Genomic DNA, 26,921 nt, shown 5'->3' on the forward strand with positions numbered 1-26,921 from the left:
AGAGGCTTCTTTTGCAAGTCACATTTCATGTGTGTGGGTGGGGAAGATATACACATGGTTTATAAACGAGGTGCCAGGTGTATATGGAGAACAGGGCACAGGTGGCCTTGAACTGGGGACCTTCTGTTTGGGTAGAATGCGCTCAAACTGTTTACGCTAGCGTGCTGCCCCCATTTTATAATATAAATAATAATATAAATATGTGACCATGCTAACAAATGAGCAGAAACACAACGTCATGATGTAACAACTGGGTCATTTGACAAAAATAACACAGCATGTGACTTTTTTCAAAATGTACACTTTATTTTCAACAACAGTACAAAAACAAAAGCTTGTATTTACAACATGACTATAGCCTTCTCATCTTACCCTCTTTGGTTTCACTGCTGACCTGATTATTTGAAACAAAAGAACAAAACATAAGAACACAATGGACGAGGTGCTTAAAAATGTTGACCGAATACATTTTGCATGTTTTAAAGCAATCCCACACTAGAAGCTCAGCCTAAACCTAATCATCACAGTCACTTGGGAACATGTGGATCAGTTCTCCACATGAATAGTGATTAAAGTAACAGAGCAACGGACATTATCTCTTCACTACAACTGAAATGTTCATGTTGACCTCCTGCACGCCTTTTTTTTCACATTGATTTGCAATTAACCAACACTTTTTGCAAAAACACTTCAGAAACTTGATGAGAAATAATAATAATAATAATAATAATAATGATAAAAAAAAAAAAAAAAAAATCCCAGTCCTGGGGTAAAAATTCAAGGTATTGTGACTACGTAATTGACTTGTAAACTAAATTACACAAATGTATTTCTATGAAGGAATATCAGGGCCACCACTTTTGAGGCTAAAATTGACATATTTTGAGATCCCCAACTTTTTTGAATTAAGTAGTAATTTCACAACAAATTGTTCAGTATTAACAATTTGTAATGTTTTTATGATTTATATAACATAAACCAAATTGGCTTTGGAAATGTCATACTGTAATTTTAAAAAGTTGATCTCATCGAAGAATTTAGCTGCAATTTTAAAATGTAAAATAAGTTACAAGACTGAAGTCAAAGAATTTTGAGTTAAAGTAAATCAAACAAGAACACTTTCATTCTGCGCTGAATCAGACTATGGAGATTTTTATTTCTATATGTTGAAATACTATTTGTGCAAGAAATTGATTATTTCATTTTATTCTTGAGAGTACTTTTTCTCTTCTGTAATGTGGGAAGAATAATCAGAGATTTAACTGGTCTTGTTTTATTACAGCTGGTGTTGCTGAAAGTGAACTCCTGAAGAATCAATAACCATTACAATTATCTTTCACATTACATTTTTTTTTATTGTAAAATAGCTTTACTGTTCTAACAAAAAAATTGTTCCAAACTCAACTTGAATCTCTTATTTACCCACACAAAGGAGGTAATACGTCCATAGTATTTGTTCATTTTCTAGTAGAATTGCTTAAAATTTACTAAAGACATTTTTTCCCCTCAATTTTGAGTTGCCATTTCTTAATGTGTTTAAGATCAAAAGCAGTTTATGAACATGCTGTTGGGCATTTACTATGGCAACATTTGAATTTGTTAACTTGAATGCTAACAAACACTAACATGATATACTTTGTAAAAAATTAGGTAATTCCAAACATTAAGATTTTTTTTAATCTTAAGTATTATCTTACATGTTATAGTCAAGGGACAGAGACTTCTCAAACTAAGCCCTATTTTTAGATGGTTTTGAGATAAATTTTGACTCGGGACAAAAAACAGATGCGGGTCAAAAGCTAAAAACCTGAAAATAAACTCTTTCTATGACTACAACTTACCTTAGCCTTTGTTCTGTTTTGTGACACCCCCCCCCCCCATTAAGTCATTACAAGTTGAATGTCAAAGCTTCTGTAAGCAGAAGAACGAGCTCCTCACTGGGGCACCAAGAAAAGAAAAGGTTTTTTTGTATTCACTGAGGTCTTGTCACCTATTCACTGGCTACTAGGTGTTGTGAGGGTTTTAGTTTGCACCAGAGGCCCGTGACGGCATTAGTGTTCTGAATCAATACAATCAATATGGGAGCAGACCATTTGTCATCAGTTTTGTCAGGAGTGAAAAGTTCATAACCAAAAATATCTAAAATTAGTGCCCGGGTTTTTAAAGAATATCCCAGTGTTCACCTTAAATTCCCTTAACTTTTTGACTCAAATTTTGAAATCTTAGATATTCATTTATCCATATTTGTTAAAATAAAGACAAAACAGTGACCCTAATATTTTGTCATATTTATCAAAAACTTTACTCATGATTTGCCTTTTTTGGGTCCCTGGAGTGTTGCATTGTGGGTCAAAAGGCATCGAGAGACACGTCATCTTTATGCACCTCATCTAATGAGCCCCTCTCAACACGGATTATCCTTCAGTCCACTGAACTAAAAATAAAGCGCCACAACAACAGAATGTGCACAGATACTCTCGGGTTAGTCATCTGCCGTGCTGTACCTTTATGACATTTGACGATGCCTTTCACCGACTATTAAAAACACCTTGCATGCTGCTGCACATCCATCCAAGTCATTCTCTGACAGAATATAAATACATAAAAAACAAAACAACAACAACAAAAAAAACCATTCAAACCAGGCATCATTAAAACTCACACATAATGAAGAAAATATGAAATCTACTCTGAAACCATCATCAAGCCAAAGAGATGATACCTTAGACAACATGGACTCTATACAGGTCACTGGTGACAAACGTCCACCATATTGTGAAGGTAAACAAATATTTCTAAATCAGACTGTAATGGAGCAATGTTTGTTTGTTTGTTCCCTGACTTCACCCTGCTCCTTGGCAGATTTGCACCAAACTTGATATGTGGACGACAGTCAACCTCAGAATTGTCTTCAAAGGGTTTGTGTTGACAAAGGTCAAGGTCACTGGATTTAAAGGTCAACATTTTGATTTTCACTCTGATGTCCAACAAAGGTGGCACACATATGCAGGTGGGTTCTGGAACTGCCCACATGATATCAAATTTACCAAAGGTCAATCATAGGGACCAAGGTCATTGAGCTGAAAGGTCAAAGTTTATCATTTTCACTCTGATGTCCACCAAACATGGCACACATGTGGAGGTGTGTTCCAAAATTGCCCAGCAAGGTCAAATTTGCCAAAGGTCTATCATTTGGGTCAAAGACATGTCTGCCTGTCTGTTCGTTTGTTTGGGCTGCCCTTCACAGGTCATTTTGCTGATTTCTACCCAACTTGACATGTCAATGAATGTTGACCACAAAACTGCCATTGAAAAAATTAATTTTGGTACCTCCCTACCGCACGCCCCATGACTACTGGGATAGGCTCCAGCCCCTGGTGACCCTTAACTGGAGTAAGTGGGTATAGAAAATGAGTGGATGGATGGATGGACCTTCAACCTGATTTAGACCAAATGTAGGATACACTCAGGTGGATTCCAGAACTGCACTGGCAACATCAATTACTTGGGTAAAGGTCCAATAGTTGGGGTAAAATGTCAGATTGCTGTAGCCCTTACAGTCTTCATGCCCACAGGCACTATTACCTTGTTACTGTCATTCTGTAGACAGCTGCCAACCTGTTTTCTACAAATTTGTGTATTCCCAATTTTCTACTAAAATAGACGTGTGAAGAAAATACTTTAATACAACTAATCCAACATCGTATGTTGAATCAACACACTTTTAATACACAAAATAGCTTTTCACTGTTACGTTAGCTTACAAGTTTACCTTCACAATATGTTGACGCTGTTGTAGTGTCTGAATGAGGCCAAAGAAGCAGCTACGCTACGATATCCGCGGATTCGACAACACTGTAGTGTCAAAATTATGAGCCAAACGTGCAACAACATTCTTAGTGTCAACATTTTGCCAATGTTAACCATTTCTTTCCAATTAACATTTTTTTTAATCATGACTTCTTTTCCACTTTTTCACACAAAATTAGTAATAATTTTGAGTAGATACTAAAAATGTGAGAGGCTGAAGTGGACAAAATAACTAATTTACAAAAAAATAAAAATAAAATAGAATTAGGATGTGGGTGCATCTTTTACTGACTTTTAACCATCTCCACAGTTTTTTTTTTGGGCGGGGGGGGGTAATCACAGTTAAAATAAACTGCACATACATAAACCATTCACAGCACATCCAGTTTGTGAGTTAACATTACGACTACAAGTAGAATTTAAATTTGCGGGAATCGTTTAACTACATATTCAGACAAATTGCCAGTGTTCAAAAATAAGAGAAGGTTATAAGTTTAACAGCGTCGATAATCGTCACTAAAGCGTGGAAATGTTCGCTTCATTGGACTTATACAGCAGTGAAGTCTTTTTTTTTTTTTTGTCTGAGCACACTCAAACGAAGGCTTTTCCACATACACACAGCACAAAAACAAAAACTAAAACAAAAATTTCAAATTGGCATGCTCAGCCAGGGCACACGCATAATAATGATTTGTTATGCAAGCCTTAAAAAGTTTACAAGGAATTTACATTCTATGAAGGAATTCAACGAAAATCCTGAAGGAAAAAAAATGATCAGTGAAAATCCACCATGGAATCATTCAAATATTTAAAGAAACATGAAAATAAAAATTAAAGCAATACAGGGAGCATTCACCAGGAACACAAAAATGACACACGAACGTGAGTCGGCCTCAGTGCAGACATCCAACGGTGAGGTGGAATGGTGGGCTAACGTAGGGCTGCAGGTGGGACAAAGAAATGACTCACACTGTTGCTGCTTGTGTGGAGCCTGATGGAGTGTCAGCAGCCGACTGAGAGTCTTTATTTTGATCTTACAATGCTGCTTCCAACTGTTCTGTTTCACAGAGGAAAAAAACATGCAGCATGAAAAAAATTTCACCCTGCTGGATTTTAATATGTGACGCCCATTAAAGCAGCCACAAGAACAACAGACACATTCATCTGAGCACAGACACTGACGTACGCGAGGCACTGCTGTCGGGGAAGAAAATACCTGAAATTTTAAGTGTGAATTTGCAAAGGTTTGTGCAAAATAAAATGTTATGTAAAAGATAAAATAAAAACTACACTTGTAGTGGACACATTATGTCGCTGTAAAAGTAGTTTTGCAAGAAAACAAGATTATAAAAGGTTTGCTACAAGTTCAAAAAATTTTGTAATTTACAGTAGTGTTCAGAATAATAGTAGTGCTATGTGACTAAAAAGATTAATCCAGGTTTTGAGTATATTTCTTATGTTTACAGGGGAAACAAGGTACCAGTAGATTCAGTAGATTCTCACAAATCCAACAAGACCAAGCATTCATGATATATTCATGATATGAAAAGTAGAAAGGGAGTGTTCACAATAATAGTAGCATCTGCTGTTGACGCTACAAACTCAAAACTATTATGTTCAAACTGCTTTTTTAGTAATCCTGTGACTCACTAAACTAGTATTTAGTTGTATAACCACAGTTTTCCATGATTTCTTCACATCTGTGAGGCATTAATTTTGATGGTTTTGGAACCAAGAGTTTGCTCGTTTACTAGTGTGCTTGGAGTCATTGTCTTGTTGAAACACCCATTTCAAGAGCATGTCCTCTTCAGCATAAGGCAACATGACCTCTTCAAGTATTCTGACATATCCAAACTGATCCATGATACCTGGTATACGATATATAGGCCCAACACCATAGTAGGAGAAACATGCCCATATCATGATGCTTGCACCACCATGCTTCACTGTCTTCACTGTGAACTGTGGCTTGAATTCAGAGTTTGGGGTCGTCTCACAAACTGTCTGCGGCCCTTGGACCCAAAAAGAACAATTTTATTCTCATCAGTCCACAAAATATTTGCGGGGGATTCTTGCAAATAAATTAGCTTCACACAGGCGTCTTTTAACCGTCACAGCACTTACAGGTAACTCCAGACTGTCCTTAATCATCCTGGAGCTGATCAATGGGTGAGCCTTTACCATTCTGGTTATTCTTCTATCCATTTTGATGGTTGTTTTCCGTTTTCTTCCACGCGTCTCTGGTTTTTTTTTGTCCATTTTAAAGCATTGGAGATCATTGTAGATGAACAGCCTATATTTTTTTGCACCGTACATCGTATAAGTTTTCCCCTCTCCAATCAACTTTTTAATCAAACTACGCTGTTCTTCTGAACAATGTCTTGAACGTCCCATTTTCCTCAGGCTTTCAAAGAGAAAAGCATGTTCAACAGGTGCTGACTTCATCCTTAAATAGGGGACACCTGATTCACACCTGTTTGTTCCACAAAATTGACAAACTCACTGACTGAATGCCACACTACTGTTATTGTGAACAACCCCTTTTCTACTTTTTTTTTTACTAATAGCCCAATTTCATAGCCTTAAGAGTGTGCATATCATGAATGCTTGGTCTTGTTGGATTTGTGAGAATTCCACTGAATCTACTGGTACCTTGTTTCCCATGTAACAATAAGAAATATACTCAAAACCTGGATTAATCTTTTTAGTCACATAGCACTACTATTATTCTGAACACTACTGTAGGTCTGAAAAGTACTTTAATTCATTAATAAATTTATATCTATTCTGAAGAACCAGAAGCTTACTCAGAATTGGTATTGTCCAGGATGGGGGTTAGATGCTCGTTGACATCTAAATCTTCCTCGCTTTGATCTGGAAATAAAAACTGTTCAACTCTGAACTCTTTCGACAACGTCAGGAGTTGAATTTATTTCATGAATTCCTTTAGTCTATGATGATTTGGTGTTTCCACAGATGCCCCAAAATGGGAACAGGAGTTCATAAATTTGTTTTAAGACAAATGCAGTTACAAGGATAAAGTCAGTGCTATAAAGTACTGCTGTGGTAATACAGTTTCAGTGTTAGAAAATTTACAATAAGAGCCACAATCGTATGGCAAACTTTGTAAAATTAAAATAATTGGCTCGGCTCATTGAGAGATATAATGAAGTTTTTAAGCTTTATCGTTTGTTATCGACTACATTCAAAATAAGAATATTATCAGATTAATGCTGTAATCTCAGAAAATCATGTGTAAATGAGAGGCCAATTTAATAGAAACATGCTACAGGAGCGGTAGTAAAAAGAAAAAAACAAACTCTGAAAACAGAGAATGTTGAAGTGTTTCTTAATAATTCCTTAATGATAAATAATTTCTTAGCTTCAGCTCATTTTTCGCCCAACAGTGGCCTAAATATTCTGTGCCTGTTTGTGTAGTTTTCAGCAGTGCCTGTATGTAGACTGAAGATGACGACGCGTACCTTTCTGATCCCAGGCCGGAGGACAGCCGGACTGTCTTTAAACGGGGTGATGGTTCTCCTCCAGCTTCTTGCTCTCCTCGGATGTTCCCATCTCTTTCTCATTGGTTTTCCAGCTTCCTTGTCTGCAGCACACACAGAGATTCAAAAGAATGACCTTGATGTCCCAGTGGAGTCAAACCAGCAGCTGCTGTGTGCTGAAAACTCCCCACCTGACAGGAAATCCTCAGCTGCTTATCTTGTGTTGGACACGCATGATGCATTTGGTGTCAGAGGTGCTGCAGCCTGATTATTATTCTGATTCACTCTCAATCTCACAAACCCCTCTTCCTCCATGTGCTTGGAATGTAGCATCAGCTAACGGTGCTACACCACAACTTACAACCCCAATTCCAATGAAGTTGGGACGTTGTGTAAAATGTAAATAAAAACAGAATACAATAATTTGCAAATCCTCTTTAACCTATATTCAATTGAATACACCACAAAGACAAGATATTTAATGTTCAAACTGATAAACTTTATTGTTTTTCTGCAAATATTTGCTCATTTTGAAATGGATGCCTGTAACACGTTTCAAAAAAGCTGGGACAGTGGTATGTTTACCACTGTGTTACATCACCTTTCCTTCTAACAACACTCAATAAGCGTTTGGGAACTGAGGACACTAATTGTTGAAGCTTTGTAGGTGGAATTCTTTCCCATTCTTGCTTGATGTACGACTTCAGTTGTTCAACAGTCTGGGGTCTCTGTTGTTGTATTTTGAGCTTCATAATGCGCCACACATTTTCACTGGGCGACAGGTCTGGACTGCAGGCAGGCCAGTCTAGTACCTGCACTCTTTTACTATGAAGCCACGCTGTTGTAACACGTGCAGAATGTGACTTGGCATTGTCTTGCTGAAATAAGCAGGGACGTCCCTGAAAAAGACGTTGCTTGGATGGCAGCATGTGTTGTTCTGAAACCTGGATGTAGCTTTCAGCATTGATGTCGCCATCACAGATATGTAAGTTGCCCATGCCATGGGTACTAACACACCCCCATACCATCACAGATGCTGGCTTTTGAACTTTGCGCTGGTAACAATGTGGATGGTCTTTTTCCTCTTTTGTCTGGAGGATATGACGTCCATGATTCCAAAAACAATTTGAAATGTGGACTCAGACCACAGCACACTTTTCCACTTTGCGTCTGTCCATTTCAAATGAGCTCAGGCCCAGAGAAGGCGGTGGCGTTTCTGGATGTTGCTGATGTATGTCTTTCGCTTTGCATTGTAGAGTTTTAACTTGCACTTGTAGATGTAGCGATGAACTGTGTTAACTGACAATGGTTTTCTGAAGTGTTCCTGAGCCCAAGCGGTAAGCTCCTTTACACAATGATGTCGTTTTTTAATGCAGTCCCGCCTGAGGGGTCAAAGGTCACGGGCATTTAATGTTGGTTTTCGGCCTTGCCGCTTACGTGTAGAAAGTTCTCCAGATTCTCGAAATCTTCTGATAATATTATGGACTGTAAATGATGGAATCCCTAAATTCTTTGCAATTGAACATTGAGAAACATTGTTCTTGAACTGTTGGACTATTTTTCACACAGTTGTTCAAAGTGGTGATCCTTGTCCCATCTTTGTGAACAGCTGAGCCTTTTGGGGATGCTCCTTTTATATCCAGTCATGACACTCACCTGTTTCCAATTAACCTGTTCACCTGTGGAATGTTGCAAAGAGGTGTTCTTTGAATATTCATCAACTTTCCCAGTTTTTTGTTGCCACTGTCCCAGCTGTTTTTTAAATGTTGCAGGCATCCATTTAAAATGAGCAAATATTTGTACAAAAACAACCAAGTTTATCAGTTTGAACATTAAAAATCTTGTCTTGATTGAATTGAATATAGGTTGAAGAGGATTTACAAATCATTGTATTTTGTTTTTATTTACATTTCACACAATGTCCCAACTTCATTGGAATTGGTGTTCTAAATATAAACTTCAAATTTAAAGGTGAAACATTTATGAACGTGTGCGTTTCTATAGGAACAACAAGAATACTCTTGCAAAACTGCATTATGAATACAATACACATCACAATACTTGGGGAGGGGTCTTGCGAGGCTGTTTTTGGACCACTAAATGGACATTAACCAATCACACACTCTGGTGTGCGCTTATTCACTAGAAATATACAGGAAGCTGCCTTGTGACCATATAGTGTTTTTTTTTTCCGACCACACACCAATGTCTTTTTTTCAATAGCTCTAAATGAGAATGGAATGTATGTGCCCACATGTGTGCAGTCACTGCAAATGCTTAAATTTGAAAATCTCTGACCCTTTCAGAAAGTTGCTGTACTGTCACTGCAGGCAACCAATCAAACAGAGCAAAATTTGTCACCCTCACTGTTGACAGTGTGCTAATCTGCCACACAAAAACTTTCACAATAGAAATAAAAAAACTGATGTGATAGAAAATTTGACAAACACTATGTTCCTGCTGAGGGCGAGTGCTTTTATCACTATATGCATTATAAGATAGTTGTTTGTCAAAGAAACAAATCCTACGAGGAGTGCTTTCTTCTTTTTAAGAAAGAGCTAGGATTAAGGGCCCTCTTCCCATTCTGACTCTCTTCTTATTCTGAAAGAGTTTGACTTCACTGTTGATATTAAAGCATTATAACGTTGTTAACCAGCTGGTGAGTTGAAATAAACCTATTATTCGTGAAGATATGCATTCACCCATATATGCTCAGAATGACAGTTTTGAAGTCAGACATTAGAAAAAAAAAAAAAAAACTGTAGGAGGATGGAATTTTTAAGCCATTGACAGACATTTCTTTTTTCCTGGTGGGAACGCTGTTCAGTGTTGATTCAATACGTAATGTAATTCTTATGAAATGTGATCTACAAATATTTTATTTTGTTTTGATGTTCTAATAAATTATGATATTTTGTTTGATTTTTGTAAACATCTTTTGTAAACTAGAAAAAAGTTAAATAATACATTTCTACAGAATATGTACCATAAATCATACAAGAGAATTATACTGTATATTTGGTAAAGAAATAATTAAAATATTTCATTTTAATAGAACTAAAACTACTTTGCATTATGGTTGGCCAACATCAACTATTTTTTCCATTCTCTGTGTGAAAACTGGATGCCATGCTGTGTTGGGTCTACAGTGATGATTCCCCATCTTGGCCCAGCACACATTTGGTTCACAAATGTTCTATGCATCTCAACTGTTAAAGAAATAAAGACCTGTCCATATCCTTAATTTTTGTACATGATCATTCATGCCCAATTTGATATCTGGGGAAGCTATTACAGTCCATTTTTTTTCCCCCTTGCGCCTTTTGGAAATTGAGGTAACATCCCATAATACTTGTAAAAGGTGTATAGGCAACTGAATTTGTACTACATCAATTCTAGACTATAAAATCGATTCTCATACCTTTTAAAATAAATCACAATATTTTGTGTACAGATTTTTCAGCCTGAATTTAAAGTAACACTTTAAATTTACTTTGAAAGAAAATAGTACAGGCAATAAAAGAATGCTGTTGAGTTTTCTTTTCTACTTTTAATAACTAGAACACAGGACAAAGAATAATGTCTTGGTTATAATTAATGATACCTGGGTGCATTAATTTGGTATTTGCATGGACTGATATTGGAAAAACAAATATGATTTATAACTTTGTTTGTTCTTCACACAACAAAAGGTCAGCGTTTCCCTGAACAGTTACAGGTTGCAAAACATCAAGAATTATAACGCCACAGTTCCAGAGAAATTAGTCCACCCATGAACTCCCACAGAGGAAAACAGAGGATGTGTATCCTCTTTGGCTAATTATTAATGATCTACAGCATGCACATATAAAGTAAAAAATGCTGCTGCTGCCACAAAAATAGACCAAACCAAAATAGTGTTGCAGTGAAAAGAGATGTGAGTCAGTGAAGCATTCACTGAGCCACGGTGCATAACAACGGAGGATCGACTCCACAGAGGCTGTTATTTTAGCGGCTGGTCAAAAAAATTTGTCAGGACGATGCGGGTGACTGGTGCTGGTGACCTGGTGCTGGACGGGATCTAATTACCGGATGGCAAGAAAACCTTATATGTATGTGGAGGATTAATATTCATATCACGCCGTTTTCTACTGTCTGCACAGTATCCGTATAATATTGCTGCATTTATCACAGACTAATTCTTTTCTCAGTGTCACCTCTGGCTGATGCTGAGAATAGAATTGTGGGTAATCAAATAAAGCAGGGATTTTTGACAGGCTGACATGCAGCCCTCCCAACTCTCAACAGTGCGTCATCTCTGCTACACACTGAAAGAAACCTGAATCACAACAAAATAATAGCGCAGACTCTGTATTTATACTAAACCCTTAGAAATGCAGATGAATTTTAGCCAGCAGGAAGCCCAGGTGTATTTCTTTTATAACTTATTAGTATGCTGTGGTATTTACGGCTAACACAATGAAAACAGTTTCCACCCGAGGCTTCTTGCCAACATGTAGCAGTGCCCCCAGTGGTGACGTACAACTGTAAACAGCCACACAACTATTACAAATTTTGGTTGAGATCATACCTCTGTGACGTAATCCCAAGATTTTCTGAAGAACGGATCTTAAGCTCAGCTGTGGTTGCGCTAGGCTCTGCCTCCCTTCCAGCCAACCCATAAACGGGTAAAGAGGAAGGGTATGGGCAAGATGGATGTGACCTGGGAGGGACGAATGAAGTCCGAACACCCCTCACATCTTTGACTTACCAAAAAACTTAAAACTAACAAGCTTACTTTGGTTTAGGTGTTTGAGTCATGCCTATTTTTGTCGACTGGATGGTCGACATTGCATTATAAGTTATAAAAATGGTTTGTTAAACATGTTTGTGGATTTCATAATAAAAAACAAACTTTTTGTCTGTTCGGATTTTATGTTTCTGTGTGAAATACAAAAAAATGTCAGAGTAGAGAGTTTTCTTTAAGGTAAATTATTAAAGGTAAAACCAAAAGTAGCCATACACGCCCAATTATACCCTGGACTCCAGAGGGTTAAACACGCAAATTTTACTCAACAGAAATACTGCAGTGCAAATGTCTTCAATGGTTAGTAGAATTGTCCACACAGCAAGCCATATTATATCAGATATTCATAATAAAATACTTAGAAAACTACAAACGGCCACGTGTACAGCAGTGAGCAACTGCTGCTAGCGCGGCCCTGAAATCTAGATGACTCCTCCCACCAGTGCATAGCTGTGACTCAAAGTACACACATTTCTAATTATTCATAATTTTGTAGTTTAAAAGAACTTAAACCTATAAAAACTTCACCCCCTGTACAGATGCCATGAATGGCTAGTGAAGGAATATATCCTAAATGTGCTTAAATATGCATTAACCATTTGTGCTTTTCCCCCCATTCAGAATCATCATAATATTATTTATCTTTTATTGAGCCAAAAATATATTATTACATGAGTATGTTCTAATGTTTGGAAGTGATCATTTATATACACTCAACAAAAATATAAACGCAACATGTTTGGTTTTGCTCCCATTTTGTATGAGATGAACTCAAAGATCTAAAACTTTTTCTACATACACAATATCACCATTTCCCTCAAATATTGTTCACAAACCAGTCTAAATCTGTGATAGTGAGCACTTCTCCTTTGCTGAGATAATCCATCCCACCACACAGGTGTGCCATACCAAGATGCTGATTAGACACCATGATTAGTGCACAGGTGTGCCTTAGACTGCCCACAATAAAAGGCCACTCTGAAAGGTGCAGGTTTATCACACAGCACAATGCCACAGATGTCGCAAGATTTGAGGGAGAGTGCAATTGGCATGCTGACAGCAGGAATGTCAACCAGAGCTGTCACTCGTGTATTGAATGTTCATTTCTCTACCATAAGCCGTCTCCAAAGGTGTTTCAGAGAATTTGGCAGTACATCCAGCCAGCCTCACAACCGCAGACCACGTGTAACCACACCAGCCCAGGACCTCTACATCCAGCACCTCCAAGATCGTCTGAGACCAGCCACTCGGACAGCTGCTGAAACAATCGGTTTGCATAACCAAAGAATTTCTGCACAAACTGTCAGAAACTGTCTCAGTGAAGCTCATCTGCATGCTCGTCGTCCTCATCGGGGTCTCGACCTGACTCCAGTTCGTCGTCGTAACCGACTTGAGTGGGCAAGTTCAGTTTCTTAGCATGCTGTTATAAAGATGATTTACTTATATAATCATTTTAAAAGTCTTGTAAATGTGATGTGTCCCTGTTTCGGTGGGGTCCCGAAAGATACACTGAGAAACATCCATATGTTGCAAACAGCATGGAACAGGATGACACTACTGACCACAAACCGTCAGGCAAGGAGACTAAACTTGATACAGGGGTATGATTAGACTTGTTTGTCAGAATGTTGTGCAATTTTGAGATGTGCTAATATTCTTGTGGTATAACTGTGTGATGTGACTTGCTGACAGTCTTTCAGTTAGCAGTTTTCTGCCCCAAAACAATTTCTTATCAGTTTAGGCACAGGTGTCAATTCAGAAGAAGGAGGAAGTAAGAAGACTGCACAGCGCGAGTAGGCAGGACCAATGCCACAAAGTAGAGGGATGAAGACCATTCAGATGAAGGATAACACCCAAGTTTAGCATAAAAACATTGTAACAACATAGAGTATAAAAACAGAGCCCAGCCACTGTTCGGGGTTCCTCGTTGCTGAGAGCTTGCTGGAACACCAGACGCCTGGTTGGAAGCTCTCAGCTCCTGGGACCCTCAGAACGTCTGGGTATGATCTCACTCATTCTGTAAAACTTGCATTCTGTTCAATTCTGTGACATTTAAATTCTGTTTAATAAATCTCTGAGTGGTGGTCTAGCCCTCAGAGTAATTATGTTCAAACTTAAATAACTCATCAAAACCTTCTTTCAAATCAACAGATGACAGGGGACAGCAAGGTCACTGGAGACCCCTGAATTATCCCAAGACTAGCTAGCTATGAAGACAACTGTTTTTTGCACAATGTTGTAAACATGTTTATTCTTGTAGTAAAATTGGACACTTTAATATAGGCTTCTGTGGGGAGTGACTCATTTTTGGAGCCAGCCTCAAGCGGCCATTCAAAGAACTGCAACATTTGACACTTCCACATTGGCCTCATCTTTCAGTCCGGAGGTTGGGGCTTGGTTGAGATAATGCTGATGTACAGCGGTGCAAACAAACAGCTTGAGTACCTACTTAGCTCCTGTGTCCTGCTGTGCTGCAGTCACTAGTAATCAGTGGTGTCTCTGGGTGAAAACACGACTTTTTTCGTGTGTTTTTTTTTTGTGTGTGTAACAAGTAACGGCATGACGCACAGAAATGTATCGGAGAAGAAGTATGCAATTAAGGTCGGAAATGTAGTGAAGTAAAGTGAAAGTAAGCTGAATTTAAAAAACTCAAGTAAAGTACAAAGTCTCCCAAAACGTACTTAAGTACAGTAGTGAAGTATTTTTACTTCATTACTATACAACGCTGCTCGCCGATTACATTTTGATCATGGATCAAATACGCTGAGCAGAAAAGTCCGCAAATATGACCAACTTCACAACACTGAGTAAGAAACATCATTGTATGGCCATGGACTTATGGAACTGGAGAAGCATAAATCAGGCTTCAGGATTTTAAGGTACCACTCTACAGCTGGCTTAGAAAAAAAGAGCGAACTGACTAAATGCAATCCTTTTTAATGCACATAATGTCAGGTTTGACCCAGTCATTAAATGAAACAGGTCCAGATTCAAGGACAGGCTTTTAATCAAGGAAATACATAAGACTAATTGGAGCTGGGGATTCCCCGTAGATCGTTCAGCGCCTCCTGGCTGTAACTAATCCGTTACATACATATAACGGATTTTGTCCGTTTTATACATATAAAGGATTTCAATTATAACGGACAAAATAGCCAAAGTGGCTCCACACAGATATATGATACTACAACACAATCTATACACTAACAACCTCTATACAACTGTATAAATATCAACAATCACTAGGTGGTAGCCCAACTCCAGTTCAGAAACACACCACAGTGTTCTGGGTTCAAAGAACCAATAAATTGGAACCCCTGTACCTTGAGTTCTTCATGTAGAGCCAGTAGATGAGTCCAATCACAGCAGCAATTATGAGCAGTCCTGCCACGATTCCAACAATGAGCTTAGCCTGGTCTTCAGAATCCTCCTGAGATTCTGGAAACACAACAGAAATCTGCTCAGCTCCAAGTCCAAAAGTCACACCAGCTTTCCAGAAGAACGCATAAAAACACAAAATGTTTGATGGCTAAACTGAGCTGTGATGGTTGACGCATTTTATTGCTTTATCTTGTGGTAGAGAAGCTTGAATCTTCGACTGGACTGGGTTGCTTGACGTGAGGACGTTTCACTTCAAATCACAGAAGCTTCCTCAGCTAAAATTCTTGCTCTGGTGTTTATACCTCGACGGCAGTGTTTGAGCCAGAGGACAAAGTGAGTCCATTTTTATCTACATTCTGTGTAAATAACATCAGCAGCATGTGATGAAACGTGGGAGACTTTAGACGAGCTCCAGGTCCTTTATGAGAACCACAGCCCAATGAGGAGGGAATAAATTTATCAAGCAGAAAAAAGAATTAGCTCAAAGTGACGACAACATAGTAGACCCAAACACAGTTTCAGGCCAACAGTATTAATTTTGTTTTGACACATTGCACACCTACAAAACATTCACTAGGGGGGTTAATTGTGAACTTTAAAAATTACATTTTGTATGTCAATAATGTTAAATGACTTAAAATCATGTAAACCGACAATAACAAACAAGAGTCAAACAAAATATATTATTCGGTGTTTACGTGGATAACAGCAAACACAGTAATACAGTGTTGGGGATCACTCAAGTACACCCTTATGCTAAATATGAATGAAATTGGTCAACTGGTTCTTGAGATATATCGTGCTAAAAATGGAAATCGGAGGGACGAACAGACATGCTGATCAGTTCGTCCCACCATTTTCGCTTGTTAGCAGAAGCAGAAGAAAATCACAGCTTAGCATTTGTTTATTAAAATAACTCATTAGTTTACAGTGAACAACTAACCATTACTTACGAGTAGAGGATGGTGTGGCTGTGCACGCCATTTCTCAGTATCCTTTTTTAGAACTGTTGAATCTTGGTTATATGGATTCAGAAGAAAACAAGACAATTACAAGGGCCTTACCCTAACCCACTGCTGAGCCTTATGACATCACAAAGATTACTGATAAAGTGTTAGCAGAGGTCTGCATTGTTTGAGTGCCGCTGTGTTTTCAGCACCGACGGCAGTCAGCTTAATGTTTAGGATCAACATCAAAGACGGAATGTTTGACAGCATCTGCAATTTCACAAGAAACAGCAGCTGCACGAACTCTGCGACTGTTATGCATAATTTCATTGATTAATTTTTTTTAATACCGTGCATGTACATTTTTTTCTTGTACAAATTAGATGCTAATTTGACTTGTTTTGTTGGTGGCAAGTGATGAGAGACTGTGTGCAGCTTCACTTCACCGTTTCTTCATTTAAAATGGTTTCAAATTCAATTTTGACATCAGCTTCACGCAGTTTGCGATGTTTCATATTTCATGGCTTTTGGGCTATGGGGAAAAAAAAACAAATGCCATGAGAACTAAGTAAATTATTATGAGCAGAGCTGATGTTCTGATGACTGTCTTCATCAATGAGCCGAGGTTACGAGCAGTCCTTTACAATTTAGTGAATGTTGATAATGTGCCTCAGAGTTCCTCTGCGTAGTGACTCAGTATGAGAATAATGAAGATGGAAAAGCTGAGATGTTGATGCACGTTCAGATGGTGGAACAGATTTAGGTGCATGTTTTACTGGGTGTCTAATCAGAAAATCCATCTGCATACTTTCATTTCACCACAGCGGATTCATGTGAACACAAATTTTTGGTGTTTTAAATGTTCAATTAAATTTAGTAAAAAAAAAAAAAAAAAAAAAAAAATCAACGGTAACAAAAAAAAAAAGAAAAGAAAAGAAAAGAAATAAAAAAAAAATCTTACCTCTATCATCTGTATCCTCTTTAAAAACTGAAATCAAACATAAATAAATTAGAATCATAAAACTAAAAGTCAGAGCAAACAGAAGTAAAACACACTGTTTATATAAAATCCAGATTGTCCGCTGATGAGAAGCCGGTCCAGCTTCAGCCTCACAAGGTGAGAACAGCTGTTTTTTTCCCCCAACTGTGACTCACAACAAGCAAACTGAACCTTGGCAAGAGGAAAGCAACAATGGCTTCTAAAAGCAACAATTACGGTGCTTTCAGCGTGCACGCCAGGCAGTGGGGTTTAAAAGGCGAGACAGGTTTAGCACCCCGACAAACGAGGACTGCAGCCAAACGAAGGAGGAAAGACAAAAGAGAGGATTATCACAGCCAGAAAGAAAGAATGGGGACAAACAGTAATGGCACAGCATGTTTGCGTGGAAATGGAAGGATACTGCTGCAGCATCCAGCATTTAGACACCGACAGTTGTTCATTACTCCCCCACAGCACACCTAATGTAAGGATTCTGTGTAATTGCTGGAACGGCAGGTTTTTAAAAACAAGTCGCATGTAAGCACATTTTGCAAAAGATTGATTCAGCAAATACTCACTTTTGATAAGCAGTCTAAGCAACTTGTAGAGAAAAGAACTAAGCCCAATGACACAGAGCAGTCAAAGAAAGGAAACCCAACTTAAAGTCTGTGTGCACGGTCAAAGATTTACTGCGCTGTGTGCTTTCTTAAACCCCAAATGCTGCCAAAAGCCAAAGTCTTTGCATTTAACAACAAAAAGTACTAAAACATACAGCTTATGTTTTTATAATGAGATGTAGGAGCTACTCGACATCCAGTCGATTCAAAAACTCACTTCTGATGATACTGGATCTAAAGCTGGTTGCACTACGTGATAACTCGCCGCAACAGTATCTGCTCGGCAAGAGAGGCGCCGGAGCTGTGCAGCATTTGATTACTGTGCGTACATGAAGAGTTGAGCACACACAGAGAATTGGAAAAATTTAAAAAACAAAATATATTATTCGGTGTTTACGTGGATAACAGCAAACACAGAAATACAGTTACTGAATAGAGAATAGATTTAGTTTGCTCAGAGAGAAATATGCATGCAGATGCATGAATGGATTATCTTGTGTGTGCTGTCAAAATAAGTTCACTGTTTAACAAACGCACACAAAGCATTCAAATCGTGGAACTTAATCAATCTACACGTATATTGTGCTTACACAATAGGATTTCGGACTCTACATAGATTTTATTTTATTTTTTCAATTTTCTGTTTCATCCCTTCTCTGGCTTCATGTGCATATCTCGGAAGGCAAGTCCTTTGAAGGTGCAGGGGTTTTTTTCCGAAAGTGATTACGTTATAACAATGCAGAACGTGAATGCAGCACGACTGGTATGCAACAATGGTGCATACTCAGATTTTGTGTGTTAAAAGTTGTTAATTTGTGATCAGCTTCCTGGAGACAGGTCTGTCAATTCTTTTCCTCAAGTTTCATGTCTGCATCTCCACCAGACTAGCGTAACAATGGGTCAAATTCTGAGGTGTTTTTACGCATCCAACTTCTAAACCATAGGAAATTTTTCAAAAGCTTTTTCTGTTAGAATCTTTGGATCAAGTCAAATTCAACAATGTCAATTTATGCCATACACTACACGGGATTTTATGGAAAGATAAAAATAAAAATTTTGTTGAATCTTGACAAAAACTGGCACAGCTGAAATTCAGACCAAGCCTCAAAATTGTACCGATATGACTATTTGATTTATTTTTAAAACAGCCAACTGAAATCTGTGGTGAAGTCACCAAACAAGAAGTGAGGTCATATCTCAGCAATACTTTGATGTGTCCAAACCAAACTTGGCACATGGCCATGGAATCCCATTGTGAAGAAGCACAAGACATTTGGTGTCATTTAACTTTGGGAGACTGCTGCTCTGGCGGTGGATGTTCATCCACAAGTTGTCTTGCTCTGACTTTACTACACACTCTGACTACACTGCAGACTTCATGCACAACTCTGCAAATTGTCATCTGCAAAAGTTCTCTGATGATTCTGCAATTGTCAGCCTCATCACTGATGAGGACGACAGAGAGTACAGAGAGATGATCCAGGACTTTGTGGACTGGTGTCAGCGGAACCGCCTCCAGATCATTGCAGAGAAAACTAAAGAGCTGGTGGTGGATTTCCCCGCATTCAGCAGGCACAGGCGCTCTCCACCAACATCAGTAAAGATCCAGAGAATAGAAATTAAGATAGTGGACTCTTGTGTGTTCAACTAAACAATAAACTGGACTGGTCAAACAACACTAGTGCACTTTACAAGAAAGGATAGGACAGACGCTACCTGCTGAGGCAACTCAGGTCCTTTAGAGTACAGAGGGTGCTCCTGAGGACCTATTTTGATTCTGTAGTGGCATCAGACATTTTCTATGGAGTGATCTGCTGGAGCAGCAGTATCACAACTGTGGAGAGGAAGAGTCTTGACTAGGGCTGAAATGATTAGTCGAGTAATAATTCAATTATAGAAAAATCATCCAAGGCAAATTCTGTGCATTGAAGCTTCATTTACGTTGTAGTACATATGCCGGGCCTGTGTGTGGCGCTGTAACGTCCCCCGAAAAAAAAAACAGAAGAAGACTAGAGCATGTGCATGAGCCGTGTAATCAATTTAGCACAAAAGCTACAACTTTCCAATGCAACACACGGAGTAAAATAAAGCCTTTTAAGAAGAGAAAGAGGATCTACGCTGAACGTCTGAAATAGACTGACTGTCTAACACACGGTTTGGTCCCCTGGCTGATTTCTGCTCTACATGCACTTTAAGTCAATCAAGTTTATTAAAAAACTGCCTTTGCTCAGATTTGATCAGCGTTTCCATCGACAGGGTGCAGAGTGGATTTATCAGTGTGGCTTTTGTGGAAAAGCTGCACTTCGGAGCTCAGTTTTTCACAGGTGCTCACGTTCAGGTGCAGCCTGACTGACTCAGGACCAACCGCCTGCGCTTACGGTCCGGTGTGAGGGGAGTGCTGAGCTCCGGACACCGTGAAAGATCCAAAACTTGTAATAACATGAAAAAATATATAATTACCCAAGAAAACAAAGGGATACACTAAATTTGACAATCTGTGAGATGGCGCAGTGACATTATGCATTGCTTAGGGAGAGCCCTGGACTACTGACGTTGTTTAAAAATGCAAAAGTACTTTTCATCCGATTACTCGATGAATCAATTAAATAATTGCAAGAATACTCAATTTCAAAAATATTCTATAGCTGCAGCTGCAGCCTACTCTTGACAAAGTGAATAGGAAGGCCAGCTCTGTCCTGGGAAGTCCCCTGGACTCAGTGCAGGTGGTGGGAGAAAGGAGGATGATGGCTAAGCTGTCATCCCTGCTGGAAGAAGCCTCCCACACCATGTGTGACACCCAGACTGCACTGGAAAGCTCCTTCAGCAACAGGCTGCTCCATCCAAAGTGTGTGAAGGAGCGACACCGCAGGTCCTCCCTTCCTGCTGCTGTCACACAACCAGCACTGTTCCCAGTAGACCACTCAGATCACTCAAATCATAAAAGTAACAGATGTCTTTCCCATGTGGAATAATACTTACACATTCTTGTGCAATAATACTTGAACATTCATGTGCAATAATACCTCTACACTCATGTCCAGTATTACATGATCATCATGTGCAATATTAGCAAACATTCATTTTAACTGTTGAGGTTTTTTCTGCTTGTAAATAGTGTATTTACTGTATATACGGTTGTTATTCCTGCACAGTACTTGCCTTCCGTGTGTTTTTGGTACTTATTTTTCTTACCTATTACTTACCATGCTTTACACAATTGTTCTGTAACTAACCCTTTTTTGCTGCTGTAACATCGCAGGTTTCCCCCTTCATGGGACTAATAATGGATTATCTTATCTTATCTTACTTTATTGTGCGCTTCCTCACAGCTTTAGTTAGCACTGACTCATAATTTTATTGTAGTGCATATGATTCTGGTGCAAATATATTTCTTAAATATATCTTTTCTATATGCATTTTACCTACTTCCTTCACACTTTGCATTTCAGTGGTGTTAAAATTCATCTTCACCTCTACGGTGACCATAAATGGGTTGATTACTCCAATGTGCAGAAAGGCTTAATGTCGACGTTTGTTCTCATCAGACGGCATGCATGTAATGAATCCGCCGTAATATTCCTTCCAACTGCAGATTAAAAGAGTGAACAAACGGCATCATCGAGTCAGCTGCAGCCTTTCTGAGTCCCAGTGAGTCGAAAAGAAAATCCTGCTAATGTGTCCAACAGGCTTATGAGCTGCTTGCACAGCGGCTGTATCCATCCCACTGTCTAGCTCAAAAGGCATTTGACTAATTTTCCTCCAACGCTGCCTAATTAGCACTTTGTAAACTGGTACATTACCTCATTAACACAAGTAAAGACAGCAGCAGCTGCAGCACAGTGAAAATATGCAAGTCCACTTATAAAAAATCTTATTCAGAATGTTCACACAAATGCAAAAAAGAGAAGAGACACAAAGAAAAAAGAAAGAAGGTGAGAAGAAGGAAAGAAAAAGGAATAACTACAGAAAATGCACAAGAAGCAAACAAGAAGAATAGAGAAGAAAAAGTGAATGAAACAGAAAAAACACAGACAAGTAAAACACAGATTGGCAGAAGAGGTACATAAAGGGAAGTAAAGAAAGAAAGACCATCACGTTATTCCTGCCGAGGAGCTAATGTACCAGAGGAAACGTTGATGGTCATAAAGTCGACCCCCAGACTGTTACGGACAGCGCAGGTGACAGTCAGGTTGGCGCTGGGGATCACTGTGATTTTATGAGTAGCTTTGCCGTTGCTGTAGGAGCCCTTCTCCTGGAGACAAAAAAAAAAGAAAAAAAAAAGAAGAAGAAATAAGAGTGGTAAGGGCATAAGTGGCTTCACAAACATCTGGAAATATAAACCACACATGCACACTGCAGCCTCTTCAGTTGCGTACACATTATCCACTTTCTCGTTCCATGGGATATTCTGTATATTGCTTCACAGGTGGAGGGCGTTGGGATGGTGAAGAGATAGATGAATACTCAAAGTGTCAACAAGAGAGAGGAGCTACATTACGCTGATACACTGAGAGTCTGACAGTAAACTACAAAATCAAAAACTCATGAATGTAAAAAAAAAAAAAAAAAAAAATGATCTTCCTCACTCACACACCTGAATAATACGATGAGCATCAGAACAAGCACATTATTTATTCTGCTAAAACTGTGATGTGCACTGAGGTCTCACCCTCACAATGAGTGGAAACCCCTCCAGAACAGTGGTCGGGAAGGGGGGGGGGGTGGTGTAGTAAGAAAAGGCTGGTGTTGCATATAATTTCTACCTCAGTGCTGCAGAATTTGTTGTGATCGGTTTATATCAATACATCACAATTTGTACCAGCTCCGCTTTCGAGCATTTGTTTAAGCCTGCAATCAAGACAGATCAATGAAACAATCACCACTACAAGGTGCATTACTACTGTGTATTCTTCAGGAACAGCCAACCATTATTACTGGACGACCAACCAGAGGCAAAAACAAGCCTTTCCATTCTCCTCCACCTTTAAGTGTATTACTGTACCTGATCTCATAAAGAAGCACGGCCATAACAAGTTTAATTTCACATTTTACCGTTAAAAAAAAACAAAAAAAAAAACATGATGGTACTTAGAGTGGTTGACAGCTGATGAACCTTTGGTTTAGAGTCAGTGAGCATAAATATTTTTCATTAACAGTGTTGCTTCAGCTTCACTGTGAATGCAGGAAAAAAAAAAATCACAAGACAGCCAGTCAATTTCAATTTTTTTTTCCAATTTTTTTTCATTTATATAGCGCCAAATCACAACAGAGTTGCCTCAAAGCGCTTCACACAGGTAAGGTCTAACCGTACCAACCCCCAGAGCAACAGTGGTAAGGAAAAACTCCCTTTGAGGAAGAAATCTCAAGCAGACCAGACTCAAAGGGGTGACCCTCTGCTTGGGCCATGCTACAAACATAAATTACAGAACAATTCACAGAACAATTCACGGACGAATAAACAAGAAATGCTATTGGCGCACAGGACAGGAAGATCGCCAATAAGAATACAACTCCGATCTCTGGATGGAGCTGCATCTTAAACAGAGAAAAAACAGAATCAGGCATCAGAAAGACAAAAAATACTGTATAATTTGCCAGCATTAAACTCAAGAAAAACAGAGAAATACTAATGTGATCGCCGGCCACTAGCCCTAAACTTCACTAAAAGACCCCAGAATTTAGGTAAAGTTGATGCCGCAGCCCGCTCCAATTGCTAATAAATGAATTAAAAGAGTAAAAAACGTAAAACAAAACCAGTCCAGATGAGATCGAGCAGTCCAGCATGGCACTATTGTTAAATATTACATTTCCGTATTTGGCAAATGTTATCATACTTCCTGTCTGTGTCCCCGGACATCTACACTGTCTCAGTCCACCCAGCTGTAAATGGGTACCGGCCTTGGCTGGGGAAGTAACTGGCACTCCAAACAAGGGGACTCGTAGACTGTCATACACCTGAGGTGGCGGAATCCAGAGATAAAATACTGGCACCAACAGGGCTCAAAGCCTATATAGGACTTACTTTTCCAGAACTTTGGTGCCGACTTCACTTCCTGTGTTTCTACGAACATCACATCATTAAATGCTAGATTTTCTTTTTTTTCTTTTTTTTACCAGTAGCAGGTGTTTAAAGTTAATTGAGGTGTGGTCTCTCTGTTTCCAACCAGAAGTGCTATGTTCCTTATGAATATTGGTCTCAGAGACCTACTTCATCAATGTTTGATGGATGGGCTAACACGTAAAGAGAAATAACACCAGGAATAGTTAGCTAGCTCCAATTAAACAAACCAATGTGTCCAGCTTAGCCAAGCTTGTTAAGTGTAGTATTAGCGATAGACTATACAGTAAAGTACAGCCTTTAGCAATAGATATTTTTATAGCGTCCAAAAACTGATGGGAAAAAACAAGCCCTTGTTTTAATTACCTTTGCAGTGATATTACAAGTTTGAATGCAGCTTGTCGATCTGCATACTTACTTTTGGGACACACTGTCTCAAAAGTACCAACAGCACACAAAACTCAGATATTCCCATTTCAATATAAAAAACCCAGCCAAACTCAAAATAAAAGAGCTGAGATTTTTTTAATATACATTATGAAAAATGAATTAATTAAAATTACTTATTAATACAGTATAATAATAGTTGCTAATTACTTTTCTATAAATGTAATTCATAACTAACTAGTGGCACTCCTTGTATAACCATGTAAACATGTGGCGTGAAATTTCCACAATGCATTCCTGATATAAAATACGATACAGGCTGGTATCATTATCAGGTTACTGCCACTATTTATTTATTTATTATTGTTTGTTGGAACAGGACACCTACAAGCTGCTTTGCACCAACATTCAGAAACACTCGCTGCACATTAATAGTTGTATGGACATTTGTGAGACTACCGGTTGGCAATAACACATTTAATGTAGAGAAAAACTTATAAAATGCAGAAACGGGTCCTGTTAATCCTGCAGCTGAAACAGTAAACCACCTGATGCTCTACCAGTTCTATTATTTCTTAAGTAAGCATGAAAGACAGCTCACTGTAGCATTTCTGTGTCTTATCTCTGTACTTGCGGCACAAATTTTACCCCCATCCCTCCCTGCTGTGTTGTTTTTATGCCTTTACCCATCTGATATGAACGGAGCGTGTCGTGTGCTGCACAGGATGCGAAGCTCACGGAGAGATTCTTTTTGATATGGGGCTTTGTAAATATTCACCACGTGCATTTGTCAGCAGAAATGTTGGAGAAAAGGAATTTAGATGTTTCACAGAACGACTCTAAAGGTTTGTTTCAACAAGCAGGACCACACAATGTGACACAATAAGACTCTCTAGAGGTCTACAGAATGTTTAGGTGAACCCATGCAAAGGCACAAAAAAGGCTCAAGTGTCCTTAAGAACAGATAATATCCACTTAACGGCCAGACCTACATCACAGCTGAAAATGTTGCAACTGTGGAGGAAACGTAATGATTATTTTTATCTGCCAACTCAGTTTTACACAAAACAACAAAGTGTACTGAATGGAGGGTTGTCAACGGAGCGTTGTTTATGACTTTAATTACGACAGTGATGATGAATGTGACAGCATCCTCAAAGTGCACTTTAACTGCACCTCACTGAAATGCTTGCCGTTTCCTTTAGTTGTTTTGCCAGCTGCTTCTTTTTCACACAGCTGCATTAGCACATCAAAGACACAAGCACACGCTGAGGGACACTTACATTGGTGCCATTGATGCTCCACTGGAAGATGGGTTCAGGTACTCCCTCAGCCTCACACGTCAGAACTTTGTTGTTGCCATCGTCTGAGCGGTGTTTGGTCAGACTGGTGATCACTGGCCTCCCTGGTGAAGTTAAATCATCTTGTTACATAAATGCTAAATTTAGCCTGGTGGATTTTTATCACCTACACACGGGGGACCAGTCTTCCTGAAGAAAATTGGTTTCTCTGATTGATTTCTACCATTATACCTGGTTTAGTGATGAAGAGGAACTACTGGAGTTTCACAACAAATTGTGACACATAATTTACCTTCTACCACCAGCTCAAAGCTCTGATGCCGCACGAGTCCGTTCACAGAGACTTCACACAGATAGACCCCTGCATCGCCGAATGTCAGCTGGTTGAACTTTGGCGCCTTCACCACCTTGTCATCCTGAAAACCACATGAAGTGCATTAGTCTGTAGCCAAAGAGCATTTTAAACAACACTCTGCCAGAAATTCAATGGGAGAAAAGAGTTTTATAAAATCCATGTTCGCAACATGGGTGTTGGGTAGGACTGTGGGATCTTTGTTGTAGCACTTAAGAAGCTAAGTGATAATTTGGAGCACCTGGGTGTAGGATTATCTTGGCTCAAGACCAGGGTTCTAACCACGGTACTGCAAATTCTGGCCAGTACTGCAAATTCCTGCCCTGCTCTTGGGTACAAATTGGCTGTGCTGCCCAGCACAGAAATTCTTAAAAATTAACAGAAATGTTGCTGAAAATGTACCAATTCGATCGTATTTCAACTTTATAGCATCATAGTTTTGCAATTTTAAACCAATAATTAAAGTAATAAGGAATACATTTCTCATTTTCTTCATATCAAATCCCAAACAGCAGAGATCAGAGAGTCAGCATGTTCTGCAACCACAGAGCTGTGAACGGGAGCAGATGGAAACAATGGCTCTGCTTTGCTCTGAGCTGAAGGAAAAAAAGTTAACCCCACCATGAAAGTCCTTCAGAGGTCTTTCTGTATCTGTATCTCAAGATACATTCAGAAATTTAGTTTATTTTACAGTTGAAAGGCTTTGTGTTTCCAAAAAGCGCCAAGTTTGAAAACAGCAGATGCGTTGGGGGGGACAGCATCAGTGAAAGGAAAGTGAAACTGATTCAGAAAGTTTCTTCATT

The 26,921-nt window shown here is 38.9% G+C and overlaps 1 protein-coding gene across 1 annotated transcript in view; it reads right to left on the minus strand.

Moving 5' to 3' along the window:
- Positions 1-281: 281 nt before the first annotated feature.
- Positions 282-26,921, minus strand: part of alcama (activated leukocyte cell adhesion molecule a) — a 434,306-nt gene continuing 407,666 nt past the window's right edge. Inside the window, exons 11-17 of the mRNA XM_034178820.1 lie at positions 26,059-26,182; positions 25,749-25,870; positions 22,143-22,272; positions 17,386-17,412; positions 15,420-15,534; positions 7,297-7,414; positions 282-4,869 (exon numbers count right to left, since the gene is read on the minus strand). Coding sequence (XP_034034711.1) covers positions 7,330-7,414; positions 15,420-15,534; positions 17,386-17,412; positions 22,143-22,272; positions 25,749-25,870; positions 26,059-26,182 — 603 coding nt within the window. The 3' untranslated portion in view covers positions 282-4,869; positions 7,297-7,329. The remainder of the gene's footprint in view (positions 4,870-7,296; positions 7,415-15,419; positions 15,535-17,385; positions 17,413-22,142; positions 22,273-25,748; positions 25,871-26,058; positions 26,183-26,921) is intronic.

This window comes from Thalassophryne amazonica, chromosome 9 (genome assembly GCF_902500255.1).
Source record: "Thalassophryne amazonica chromosome 9, fThaAma1.1, whole genome shotgun sequence".
Classification (NCBI taxonomy): Eukaryota; Metazoa; Chordata; class Actinopteri; order Batrachoidiformes; family Batrachoididae; genus Thalassophryne; species Thalassophryne amazonica.